We start from the raw sequence: 12,703 nt of genomic DNA on the forward strand, positions 1-12,703 counted from the left end.
TGTTTAATTTATCAGACACACCTCATGTACAAAACTCCTGTCAGTGTCAATAGTGAATTACAACTTTGCCATTCCTACAATATGGGATAATGAAGTTAAAGTATGGGCTCTTCCTTTATGGCCATCACAAAACAAAATTTTAGACTTAATGGCTCTCCTCCTGACTGCTGAGTTTTCACCCGTTCCCTGCCCCCTTTTCAGTTTCTGCAGCTTCTCTGTTCTCTGCCAGTTATCAATCACTGTCTCTCACTGCATGGAAATAGCCTCTTGAATTGCTGTGCTTGGGAACGGTGGTAAGCTAATGTAGCTAAACCACATCCAGGCTCTGCAACAAAGAACTGTGTTGCACCGTGGTATGGACATGCCAGCAGCAAGTAATGTTAGCCCAATATTTAAACTTATCCGGAGATATGGGCCATCTGGTTTAAGTCCCTGCTGTGCTGCAGACTTCCTGAGGGAACTTGGACAATTCCTTTGATCACCTTATGTCTCAGTTATTCATGAGTGAAACTTCTGGACATTGCAGAGTGCTGTAAGGATTATTATATTGCATAGTATTAGAGGCTCAGATATGATAATATGGGTAGAATGAGCAAAAAGCAGTTTGCAGAAGCCTGGGATGTTTTATGATCCAAGACCTGAATCCAAAGCACGTATATTTCTAGCAAACTAGCACTGCTATAAAAATTTCACTTTGGATACACTTAGATAAGGTATCCTGTCCCAGGGAACCTCAGTGTACATGCTCCTAGCTCTGACTTCTGTGGACGCACAGTTTTTTTGCATCCTCATGAACTTCATACCTGAACTAAATACCTTTTAAAAGCAGCTCTACTTCTCCCAGTCCCTCAACTCAGAGCTTATACTTTTGGGTCTCACCATTATCTGTGCCATTGTCCTTGAAATATAAGCCAAGCTTTATCCATAGTTCAGTCATGTTTTTTCAAACAAAGCCCTCAGTTTAAATCACTTACATATTTTCACCAACAGGTCAGGTGCTTATTTATACATTTGCATATCTAAGTAACCTAAACTGTGCCCACAACATACTCAAGTGAAAAAAAAATAAACAATCCTGAAAATACCAAGAAATATTGGCACCACTGATGCTTTGGACTGTGAGTAGGCAGATTGCAGTGCTAGAGCAAGGAACTCCAATGAAGGCCCTGGAGGAGGACACTGGTCCAGCTCACACATTATCAATTGTAGGAGCACTGTCATTGTTTGGAGAGATGCCTAAATTATGTTTACAAAGGAGCAATTACATTAGATGAAACTCAATACTAATATAAGAGGTGAAGGCTAAATTAGTCCAGCTTTATCTTCTGCTTATGCTATTACTCTGAAATATTGCATGCATTGGCTAGTTGTTTCTCCCCATTTCCAAATTCTCTTTTTCCAATAGGGTAAATTGTTTAAATTTCCCTTGACTTCTGTAGACACTTTTGCTGCCTGACATGCTGGTTCAGGGTGGCCAAGAATGCAAAAGTTCAAGCTAAAGAAGAGAAAAGGAAAACTTGACACTCAGTTGTAACAATTTTCAGTATTTACACTGAAATACTTACATGCAAAATAACATACTACGTCCAAATGAGAAATTGCTTTTGATCACTGGCTGTGATATAAAGAGAATGAAATGTTGGTATCTGACAAGTATTTCTCAGTAGATAGGAAACTTGAAAAAACTTTTTTATTGCTGTTAAACCGTGCTGCTGCAGTATAAAATAAGCATCAGATACTTTTCTTTTTATGAGTGAGTGCTGAAAATTTGGGATAGCCCTGTCCTCTCATTCCCACAAAGGATAACACAATAATCTCGTACCTTCTGGAATAATTCTAGACGATGCAAGTCTTCTATTTGAATGCAGCCAGTACCATCATTTTTTCTGGCAGATAAGCAGATCAAAAGATCCCAAGGGCTTATACGACCTATCAGGAAAGAAAAGAAGCGTATTGAGAAAGAAAATATCATGCAATTCCTATTTGCACAAAAAATACTTAGAGCCAAATCCTGAGGAATAGCAAACTGTTGGAGTGCTAAGTACATGAACAGCTACAGGTGGCAGAAGGGAAAAAGACATATTCACTACCACTGTTCAAGCTTTGGAACTATATTTAGGTATTTCACAGTTGGCACCTCCTGTTATACCTGCCTACTGATGTCCAGTCCTCTGGTGTCTGACCTGTTTAGCATTCAGAAATGAAAAAGTTCGATAACATGGTGCTGCTTTAATTTGTTCTTTTTTCTGACCTCCTCAACATGTACACTTATAACACACATCCACTATATGCAGTGTGATCTTCTGAGGTCTTTCATTAATGGGAAGTAAATTTTACAGGAAGAAATACTAAAAAGCAGGAATTTCTAACCTGAATTTTGGTGTAGCGGCTTCCTAAATATTAGACACCAGATTGCCAACATCTAGAACTGGTATACAAGTGGGAATTAAGTTGCACTGAGCAAGTAGCTAGCTTCTGAGATAGTTCTGATGCTTCCTTTCTAGGGCAAAGCTAACCTGTGAGACCATGGGGTTCTATCATCAGGAAACAAGGAACACGGGAGTCAAGAGCTGACTGCTTGAAGAAGAGACAAAACTAAATTGCACCAATTAAAACACCATTATGGATTAGAAGATACAAATAGGTCCTGGCGTTTACCCATATCACAGCATGTGATGTGGTATAGAAATGCCAATGTAGCTTCAAAAGAGCTTGGTCAGCAACCTCAAATGGTTATTTGTTTTGTTCTGTATACAGCCTTCATAATCTGGACTAGTTAGAGATAGTGGCATCTCTCAAAAGATTAACAGAATCACTACATCTGTTGAGAACACCACGAATATGTTCAATAAAGGGTAAACCATTTCAGTGACAGGATCACAATCAGAAATAAAGAACTTCCAAACAGAAAGGGCAGCCAGAGAAGCTGTACAGCATCCAAGGCAGGGTACAGCATTAGGTCAAAGCTCTTTGCAGTACAGCTATTTCAGTGACTGGTTGGTTGGTTCTTTTTCCCAAGGTTGGGAAGATTATATGCATTTTATTCCATTTTGTCCTATCCATCTGTGATACCTTCCTAATTTTATTAGATTACCCCCTAAATTTGGTCCCACTGATGGCCCACAGAGATATTTATTTTGGCAGATTTCCCTCTCCAAATGTAATTTTTTCCTATCCCAATCACAATCGCAAATGCCAAGCAGGGTGAAGATTTCACTTAAGGAGATCTAACACTCAATTTACATTAGGTACAGTAATGAACTTATTATGCAGAACGGGTCCAGGACTACGAAAGTAACTATCACCTTTTTTAGGTTTATAAGCAGTGTGACAAAGCTGAAGAGATGAATTTTCAGTTATGCTGCATCCATTACTGTAAAGAATTCTTTAATTTCACATTATGAGAATCAGTATTAGGGTATAAAAATAATTAAGGCATGTGATATTTGGGCAAGAAAGATTCACTACGTGCTCCTTTGTGAAAGAAACAAACAAAAAACTGCAGGTAGATAAAAATGGCACAGATGATAGCAAATAAATGAAACATTAAAGAAACATACAAGCAAAGACTTCATTTTAGTGCAAAAGATGATTGACAGTTTTAACAACCTACTTGATGACCTCACCAGCTATGTAATTATCAGATAAGCAAGATGTTACGCCTTAGACTACCAAACACCTTTGAATAAATCATTATAATTACATATAAAGCACAATGCCTAGCTGTGTGCAAATTGAAAGGGAGCTGGAGGGAACTCCCATTTTTCAGAAGCAGTTAATTTCCTTCCCTCGTTTATTGTTACACATCCTGGCCAGGGATGAATTTGATCCCTGACTCCAAAGGATATGCTGCACTGTGTATCATTTGCCTTTAGGACACAGCAGAGTGATCGATATGAACGCACCGAAGAAAAGAAAAGGGAAAGGAAAAAGGGCCCTCAGACCGAGCATGCTTCTGAGCCAGGGCCCAGGAACTACAACAGTTAACTGCTAGGAACAATTTTTCAGGAGGGGTTGAATGCCTGCCATTATTTGTGTTTTCTGCTGAGAGTAATTAGACATCTAGCCAGTTATTTTAGTACAGAACAATCAGAACTGAAACATGTCTATTTATAGAATACAGGAGACTTCCTATTAGAAAAACAGCGTACACCTAGTGCTGTCTCTCAGATTCAGGCTGGCAGAGCAGTCTGACTTCTATTTAAATGTATCAATACATTCCTAATCAAGCACACGTGAAAAAATGTTCTTGGAAAACAAACAAGAATGAGGCATGTGTTACAACAGTTATTTAGTTTTTGAGCAGACTCTTCTGTGAATAGATATAGCCTAGAAATTGCCCGTGTCATTCCTCTCACAGCTTAACTTTTTGTGGAAAATCAACATCTATGATCATGAGACTGTGAGTCTGTCTCCCTTCTGCAAATGTAATAATTATAAAACTATATCTCAGCGAAAAGTGCTAGCGTTATTAATATTCCAGTAACACCAAATGGCCCAGGCAAAGGATCCCAAACTGTCAGGCACTGTATTTTAACACAGAAGAAGATCCCTTTCACAGAAATTATTTCTGAAGTAAAGCAAGATACAACGTGTAAGCTAACAGTCTACAATAAAAGAAAAAGGAAGAACAAAAGTGACAGTAATAACACAAGTCACCTGCATGGAAAAACTCGTGTTTCAAAAATTTTTGAGAGATGTTTCATGAAGGAGCATTAATAATGTCCATATTATTCCATCTTCAATACACGGTTTTGCTGGTTTCCTGCAGACTTCACACCAGAAGCGGGCTTTGACAGGACATTTGAAGTGGAAGGTTAAAATGAATACTTCATATCTGAACAATTTAACTACTAGCAATTTGCATGAAGCTTTTTCCATGTAAAGGGCTTTGTCTACAGTTACAGAAATCTTGTTTGCTTTATTCAGCAAACCAGTGGAGCTCAGCATGCGGGAGCAGTAGATCAGTTAAACAGTATGAAATCCCACCTCAGGGAGATAGTCTCTACTGCTTTGTATTACTTTGCATTCAGACAAGCAGGGGAGTGGTAACTTAAGATGAGAATATGCAATTGTATGTTCATCCCCTCTCTGAGCATCTTTGCAAACCAGGATTTTTCAGTTCAGCCTGTTAATTAAGGCCTTGCCTACGCAAGGAATGTTCATCTGCAGAATTACATCTTATTATGCAGGCAAATTGAGCTTAATGTGGATACTTATGGCTTATGCTGGCAGCATGATGCTTTTATTCATCTATCTTTTTTGCCAGCTCTTTGCCCCTCCTCTCCTCCAGTCTTCATAGCCCCATCTTGCAGTCCCATCTTAAAAAGCGTTTGTGTACCCGAGATGTGCATCTCATGTTTACCTGAGAATATCAACCCCAGTTGCTAATCCAAGAATCAGTATTAATTGGATTAGCAAAGTATGATAGCAATTAGCAAATCATACTTTGATTCCAATCCGTTGTGACCACCTTTAATTACTCTCATTCTCAATGAGTCAAAGTACATGCTATTCCATTCAGAGAGCAATAGGCTTCAATTGAAAATTGATATAATGTACAAATTATAATTTTCAGTGAGATACCACTGTTTTCATTGGCTTGGACGCTGACTTGTTACTTGGAATAATTAAAATGGTTAATGTGGAAAAATAATCTAAAAGATAGCAATCTAGAGAGAAAAACAAACAAGCTTTTAGCAGCAGTGGAAATAGCAATGCAGAGACCAACAAAAACATTTAGCTTTTTCTGTAAAAATATTCTGCAGAGAGTTTTTGTATTCTGATATTATAGATCAAAATGAACAGAAACAAAATGAGAACTGTAGGATTTAGTGTGGTTTTAAGCTTACAGCATATACATTTTATAGATGAACATCAAGAATTTCTGGAGGTTATTTCTAAAATGAAGTAATCTTATTCCTACCTTTGAAATTATCATGTTCTCCCCATGAGCTATGGCATTGGAGGCTGGATTTTGCAGGAAAACCGTTAGATGCCTGCAGCTCCATGGAGTTTCTTATCTTTTATGTATATACACAGAAAACTGTTCTTTGATTTAACCAAATGAGTAAGTTTCATCTCAATACCATAGCTTGACATTTCATTTTTCAGTGTTAAGGTCCTCATTCTGAATTTTGAAATGAAAGAACTTTGAAAATAAAATACAATTTCCATCTTTTATGCTCAACTTTCTGTACTTCATTCATTCTGGGAAATGAAAAGGTTGGTCAGCTGTATTTTTATTTTAACTTCTAGTCAATTTGCAATTTTGCACTTGCTCACACCATCACCCTAAAAATAATCAATTTACAAGCACTAGAGGATAAGATCAGGAGAAACAGCCAACATTTGTTTGTCAAGAACACATCGTATAAAACTAGTCTAATTTTTTCTGATGGAGTAACTGTTTTAGTGAACAAAGGAAATAGTAGCGATGAAACAGTTTGACTTTAGTAAGTCTTTAGACACTGTTTCCACACAACATACCTATCAGGTGAGTGCACAGCTATTTGAAAAAATGAACTCTACACTATCAAAGTGGATTTTTTTTGGAGCAGAACCTCAAAGCTTACCCCACCGTACATTCAGTTCTGTTAAAATTTCTCATTAACAGATAGAATGATGGAATAGAAAGTGCATTTATAAATAGCAAATGACACCATGTTGAGGGAAAGTATAAGCACTTTGAAAGACATGATCAGAATTCAAAATAATTTTGACATATGGACGAAATTCAACCTGAGGAAATTCAAAACAAGTTCAAAGTGCCATAATTCGGAAGGAGAAATCAGATGGAGAGAGCAGTACTGCAGAAAAGAACCAGATTCATAAACTGCGTATGAATTAACAATATAATACTGTTGGAAAAAAAAAAATCCCCAAATAACTTTTGAGTTGTTGGCAAAGATTTATTGGAACTGAAAGAGCTGAATTCCCTTCCTTTAAAATTGCAGTTTGAATTTATTCCATGTCACATGGAATTCTAAATAATAGGGACTATTTCATTTTAATCATAACCCCGCAGACATTAAGAATTGCAACCAAACCTGTTTGTGTGTTAAATACAAGGGACAGAGGGTAATCCTGCTGCTGCGGTTGGTGTTGGTCATGCCTCATCAGTAACACTGTTTCCCAGTTTTGGAAAACATGGTTTCAGTAGAGGATCACAAGAAGAAGGTGGGTTTTAGAAGACCTTCTACTGGGCCTGACTGGGATGGAGTTAATCCTCTTCCTAGCAGCCCGCACAGTGCTGTCTTTTAGATTTGTGACCAAACCAGCGTTGATAATGCACCGATGTTTTACCTATTGCTAAGCAGTGCTTGCACAGTGTCAGTGCCTTCTCTGTGTCTCACTCTGACCCCCGGCAAGTAGGCTGGGGTGGGCAAGAGGCTGGGAGGGGGCACAGCCGGGACAACTGACCCCAACTGGCCAAAGAGATACTCCATGCCACATGATGCCATGCTCAGAAATAAAACCAGGGTGTAGTCTGTCCAAAGCTGCCGTTGCTTGGAGGCTGGCTGGGTATCCATCTACTGATGGGGGTGCTAACTGATTGCCTTTGTATCACTTGGGGTTTTTTTCCCCTTTTTTCCCCCTTCATTTTTTAAACTGTCTTTATCTCAACCTAGGAGTTTTTCTTGCCTTTTCTCTTCCAAATGTCTCCCCCATCCTGCTGCAGGGGGTCGTGAGTGAGCAGCTGGTGGGTCCCTAGTCACTGGCTGGGGTCTACCTACCACACGTTAGAACTATGAGGAAGATCAAAAGAATTTTGGGGTTTTTTTTGATGCATTTTCTCTAAAACAAGGTTAAGGTGATAGGAAATGCCTTCCCTATATGTACTGGTTTTGGTTGGGATAGAGTTTATGTTCTTCATAGTAGCTAGTATGGGGCTCTGTTTTGGATTTGTGCTGAAAACAGTGTTGATAACACAAGGATGTTTTAGTTACTGCTGAGCAGTGCTTACACACAGTCAAGGCCTTTTCTGCTCCTCACACCACCCCACCAGTGAGCAGGCTGGGGGTGCACAAGAAGTTGGCAGGGGACATGGCTGGGACAGCTGACCCCCACTGACCAAAGGGATATTCCACACCATATGGCATCATGCTCAGCATATAAAGCTGGGGGAAGAAGAAGGAAGCGGGGGACGTTCGGAGTGATGGCATTTGTCTTCCCAAGTAACCGTTACGTGTGATGGAGTCCTGCTTTCCTGGAGATGGCTGAACACCTGCCTGCCCATGGGAAGGAGTGAATGAATTCCATGTTTTGCTTTGCTTGCATGCGCGGCTTTTGCTTTGCTGTCTTTATCTCAACCCACGGGTTTTCTCTCTTTTACCCTTCTGATTCTCTCCCTCATCCCACTGGGGTGGAGTGAGCGAGCGGCTGTGTGGTGCTTAGTTGCTGGCTGAGGTTAAACCACTACACCATAGAATAAATTTTTACCCATCCAAAATCAGTTGTCCTCTTTAATCACTGGAGGCAGGATACAAAGTAAACATTTTAATTTGCAGCAAATGTTATATAAAGAAAATTTCTAACCGCAAGGATGAAGTAGTGGAATATGTTACTTTAGGAGGCTACAGAACCCCTGCCAAGGGAGATCCTGAGATTTGTACATGATGGTTTTTTAAAAGAAATTCCCTTCAGCTCTACTTGAAAGGAAACATATTTCCAGGCACCTCTGAGCTGCATGGATGTGAAGAGAAGATTTTCAGGAAAAGGTATTATTTAGGTACTGACGCATTAAACTGTCATGTTGTAATCCTGATCTGTAAAAAAAAAAAAAGATGAATGTAAGTTTTAGCTTCGTGTGTCATGAGTCCTCATAGTCTACAGGATTTAAAAAAAAAAAAAGTCAAGCTCCTCTGCTCCTGCAGGGTAATGGAGTGAACACAGATTGAACCAAGTTTGCTGAGGAGGCACATATTTATGGAAGTAGCTGCTTGTGCACAAATCAAACTTTACACAAGACAGAGGAATATGTGTTACAAAGCAGGCTTCATCCCTGCAATGTAGTCAATTTATGGGCGCCAACAGTTTGCTAGTCAAGAGTTAGAGTGGAAAAACTACCACGTGTCTGAAAGACAGAACTACTGCCTCACTGCCTGGCTTTGGACTCTGGGCTGGATTTTATGCCTCTGAGCATCTCAGACAGCAGTAGCATCAGGCAGGCTGCGTGCTGGGGTTTGGGGACGTGGGAATTCTACACCTCTGAAGATCTGAGCTTCACTGATAACACTCCAGGGAAAAATATCCTTTGAAGACTATTTCTGGTTACGGCAGCTCGGCTGTCTCACTTGTGCAAAGATCAGAATGCTACTTGTTGGACTGAATGCTTTCTCTTTGTTAATGATACTGCCTTTTATAAGTTTTTGATATCTTTTGATATCAAAGAAATGTCTCATACCTAGGTGTGCAGGAATTTTCCCCTTAAAGAAGTATTTATTGGAGGTATTTTAATTTTTCTTTTGGTGTGGTTCTTGATAGTCATGAGCTATCACCAGTTTGAACTGACTACAACAACAACGAAGAGATGCTCACTCTGGTAAGTGAAGATAGTGTAGGAAAAGATGGCGAGGTTTCTGATATTTTCTGAACTATTCTGGAAAGCAGCTGTTCACTTGTCCATGTGCAAACCTCTCCCTGTTTCACACAGCGTGCTCCATGCTACTTGCTGAGACTGACTGTACTCTGCCATTACATACAGTCCAGTCCAGTAACCACCTGCTTAACTAGACAAATTAGGCTGAAATCTTTTGGCACATTAATTGCAGTATAGTGTTATAAGTGTAAAAAAAGCCCCCACCCTACGTATGAGGCTGAGATTGTTGGACGCGGTCAATTCATTCACAAAATACTTCGTACAGTTGCTGTATGGCTGCCAGGGAAGGGCTGCAGGAATCCTGAGGACAGTCACTATTCACCCCCCCTGAGGATGATCAGGGTTTTATTTTGGCTCAGTTACCCCGTAACTAAGAGGATGTGAAGCGCCAAGGGTAGCATTCCTTGTGGAGTAGAGGCTGGCATGAACCAAGTGGAACCAGCCTAATTCCCAGGACAGCTCATCTGTCCCTGAACAGCTTAGCACAAAACATTGCCCTGTGCTCAAGAATTAATGCATAGTCACATCTGAGTTCAGCATTTGGGGAGTGAAATAGCCATTTGAAGTCCTATTGCAGTGCCTCACCCATAAAAACAGGGCAATGCTTGACTATTGGGTATCTCTTTGCAAATACTGCAGAGAGATGTGAGGTCTAACTACAAATGGGGAGGCATAATGCTTCCACTCTTGTCTGAAAAAAGAGAGTTATTTTATTACTGTTTCCTTGCATCAGGAAGGGCCAGGCTGCAAGCCTGTTTTTCTTGTCAATCCAAAGCAGAATTTTAAAAGTACAAAAATAAATGAGTGTAATAAGCCAAGAGCTACCTGTTTCTCCCAGAACTCTTCTCAAATTTGGCAAGATGTTTTCCTTTTTCCACCTGGTCTCAGACTCTAAAACTGCCTTGGACCTACCTACCAAGTCAACCAGTTACCATGTTCCTTACTGGAGTAATTGATAATATAAGACAGATGACTGTCTCTAAAAGAAGCAAAAGAAACCTATTGCAGGCATAAATACAAGAATGGAGAAGAGACAGGACAATCCTTTCTCCATTTATATCACATTCAGTCATGCAATAGATTAACAATCCTTTCTTCAATCAACAAATTACCCTACTATAAGAGACAACCATGAAAGGATTTGCAGACCTGCAGCGAGTGATTTAAAGTGGTGTTTTTCAATTTGCAGATAACTGTCTGTAAGACAACAAAAGGTAGTGCACAAAAAAAATGCAGTATTATTAAACTATAACCATATATTTTTCTGTGCAACCAAAGAATGAGCACAATACTGGAAATAAAAGTAACCAAAGTACACTCACAAATTATATTAGTCTAGAAGGGGGAGAAGAGTACCGCAGTATGTAAGACAGGTGCATTAGATGGTTCTTAGTTTATTGGGGAGAGACCGTGTCAGGTTAAGAATAATTGTCCACTGAGTTGTATTACAGATTGTAACTCTAACAACCTATAGTTTTTATCATGGCATAATCTGTCAACTCAAGCTATCAAAATATGCTGTCAAAATACTTTCTGAGCTACGGTAGAGTTCAATAGCAAACAAAAGGAAAATATGTAGTCCTGGCCCAATGGCAAACACATCAGGGCAACTCAAACACTCAAGCCTGTCATTCCACTGCTGTGCTTACAGACTGTGCTTTGGATGAATATTCAGATTACTCTGGTATGCTCTCCACACGTGGGTACTTTCTGCATAGCAAGCCTCAGTGAAACCAAAAGCATCTAGTAATCCAATATGGTATGCTCTACTTGTATGCAGGCTAAAAAGGTTTACAACCCTAGTTGCTCCCAAATGCTGAAATTCTTACTCTATATGCATTTAATACATCAGGTAGGGTACCACAGTCAAAGCTGCTAGATACGTTTCTCACTCACACAAGAAAGCATTGTGGGACTGAGACCTAACCTTCTCTGGGATGGAAGTACTTGGTACCTAGTTAAAGCACATAGCTGTCACAGATCTGCCAAAGCTCAGCTAATCCATCTGTGTAAGTGCTTCGTTACCCGCTGTGAAGGTGGAGAAGGAAACCGTCTGACAGAAAAGCCAGATTGAGAGATATTAGAGACAGGCTACTGACGGTGGACTGGGATGAAGAACCAGGTGAAAACTGGAAAGAGAGGATGTGCATGTGGGGAGGAGGAGGGTCATGCAGCTGAGACACGTAGGGATCAGACTGGGGTGAAGAAGCTCATGGGGAGGGCAACTCTATAGTTAAGGAAGTTATTGTCCATATGCTCCATCTGTCATAGGCATTGGAAAATTTGCAATGACGTCCCTGTCCTGGTAGCAGGGTTTGGGGCTGAGCATGAGAGGTAGCAGTGCACCATGCATGGATCAAAGTAAATAAATCAAAATATTAGCAGATTTTCACAGGTGCATCCCACTGAGGGAAGAAAACCCCACTGCTTCATGCGATGAGGAAGAGGGTGCTCGGCTCTCCAAGCCTCTGCGGAGAGGGAAGAATAGCTCCTCCCTGCTCTGTGCCAAGGAAGAAGACTGCCTGACACAATTGCCTTTGGACAACCCTCACTGCTACGTGATCCAAGTTATTCTAACTGATAACTCTTGGGACTATATCCAGGAAAGAACTTCGTATCCCTGTTCTGTGCACCCTGAGGCAAAGTAATGTGGAAAAGCAGCATGCAGTCATGAAGTGGAAGGATGTATCATGAGCGAGTGAGTCAAATCAAAGTTGAAAAGAGCACATGTCACAGCTTTTGAGCACCTAACTGCACGCTGGTTGTGTGCATATATGCCTGCTCTGGTCTGATATTCACAAGGTTCTTCAAGATCTCCCACTGTTTATTATAAAGTTATTTTATTTAAACTTCAGATAACATAAAGAAAAGTAGCCGTTTAAATACGTGAGGTAGATACCTCTGTCACTCACAGAGCAGAGTGGCAAAAGAAGGGAAACAAACACTTGCGGCAATGAAGAACACACTAGGGACAGGAAAAAGTCCTCTTGGCTGGATACAGAGATGTAAGATGAAAAACCAACAGAGTCAATTGATGCAAAATCACCAGGATTCAAAAATTCTATTACAGAAACTTTTAGTAAAACTCCAATTATTTTTTTC

At 40.1% G+C, this 12,703-nt stretch overlaps 1 protein-coding gene across 1 annotated transcript in view; it reads right to left on the bottom strand.

Annotated features, from left to right (window-relative positions):
- Positions 1 to 12,703, bottom strand: part of CPED1 (cadherin-like and PC-esterase domain containing 1) — a 157,614-nt gene that overhangs the window by 119,563 nt on the left and 25,348 nt on the right. The window contains exon 4 of the mRNA XM_009332276.1: positions 1,823 to 1,929. Coding sequence (XP_009330551.1) covers positions 1,823 to 1,929 — 107 coding nt within the window. The remainder of the gene's footprint in view (positions 1 to 1,822; positions 1,930 to 12,703) is intronic.

Source organism: Pygoscelis adeliae, unplaced genomic scaffold, assembly GCF_000699105.1.
Source record: "Pygoscelis adeliae isolate BGI_AS28 unplaced genomic scaffold, ASM69910v1 Scaffold9, whole genome shotgun sequence".
Lineage (NCBI taxonomy): Eukaryota > Metazoa > Chordata > Aves > Sphenisciformes > Spheniscidae > Pygoscelis > Pygoscelis adeliae.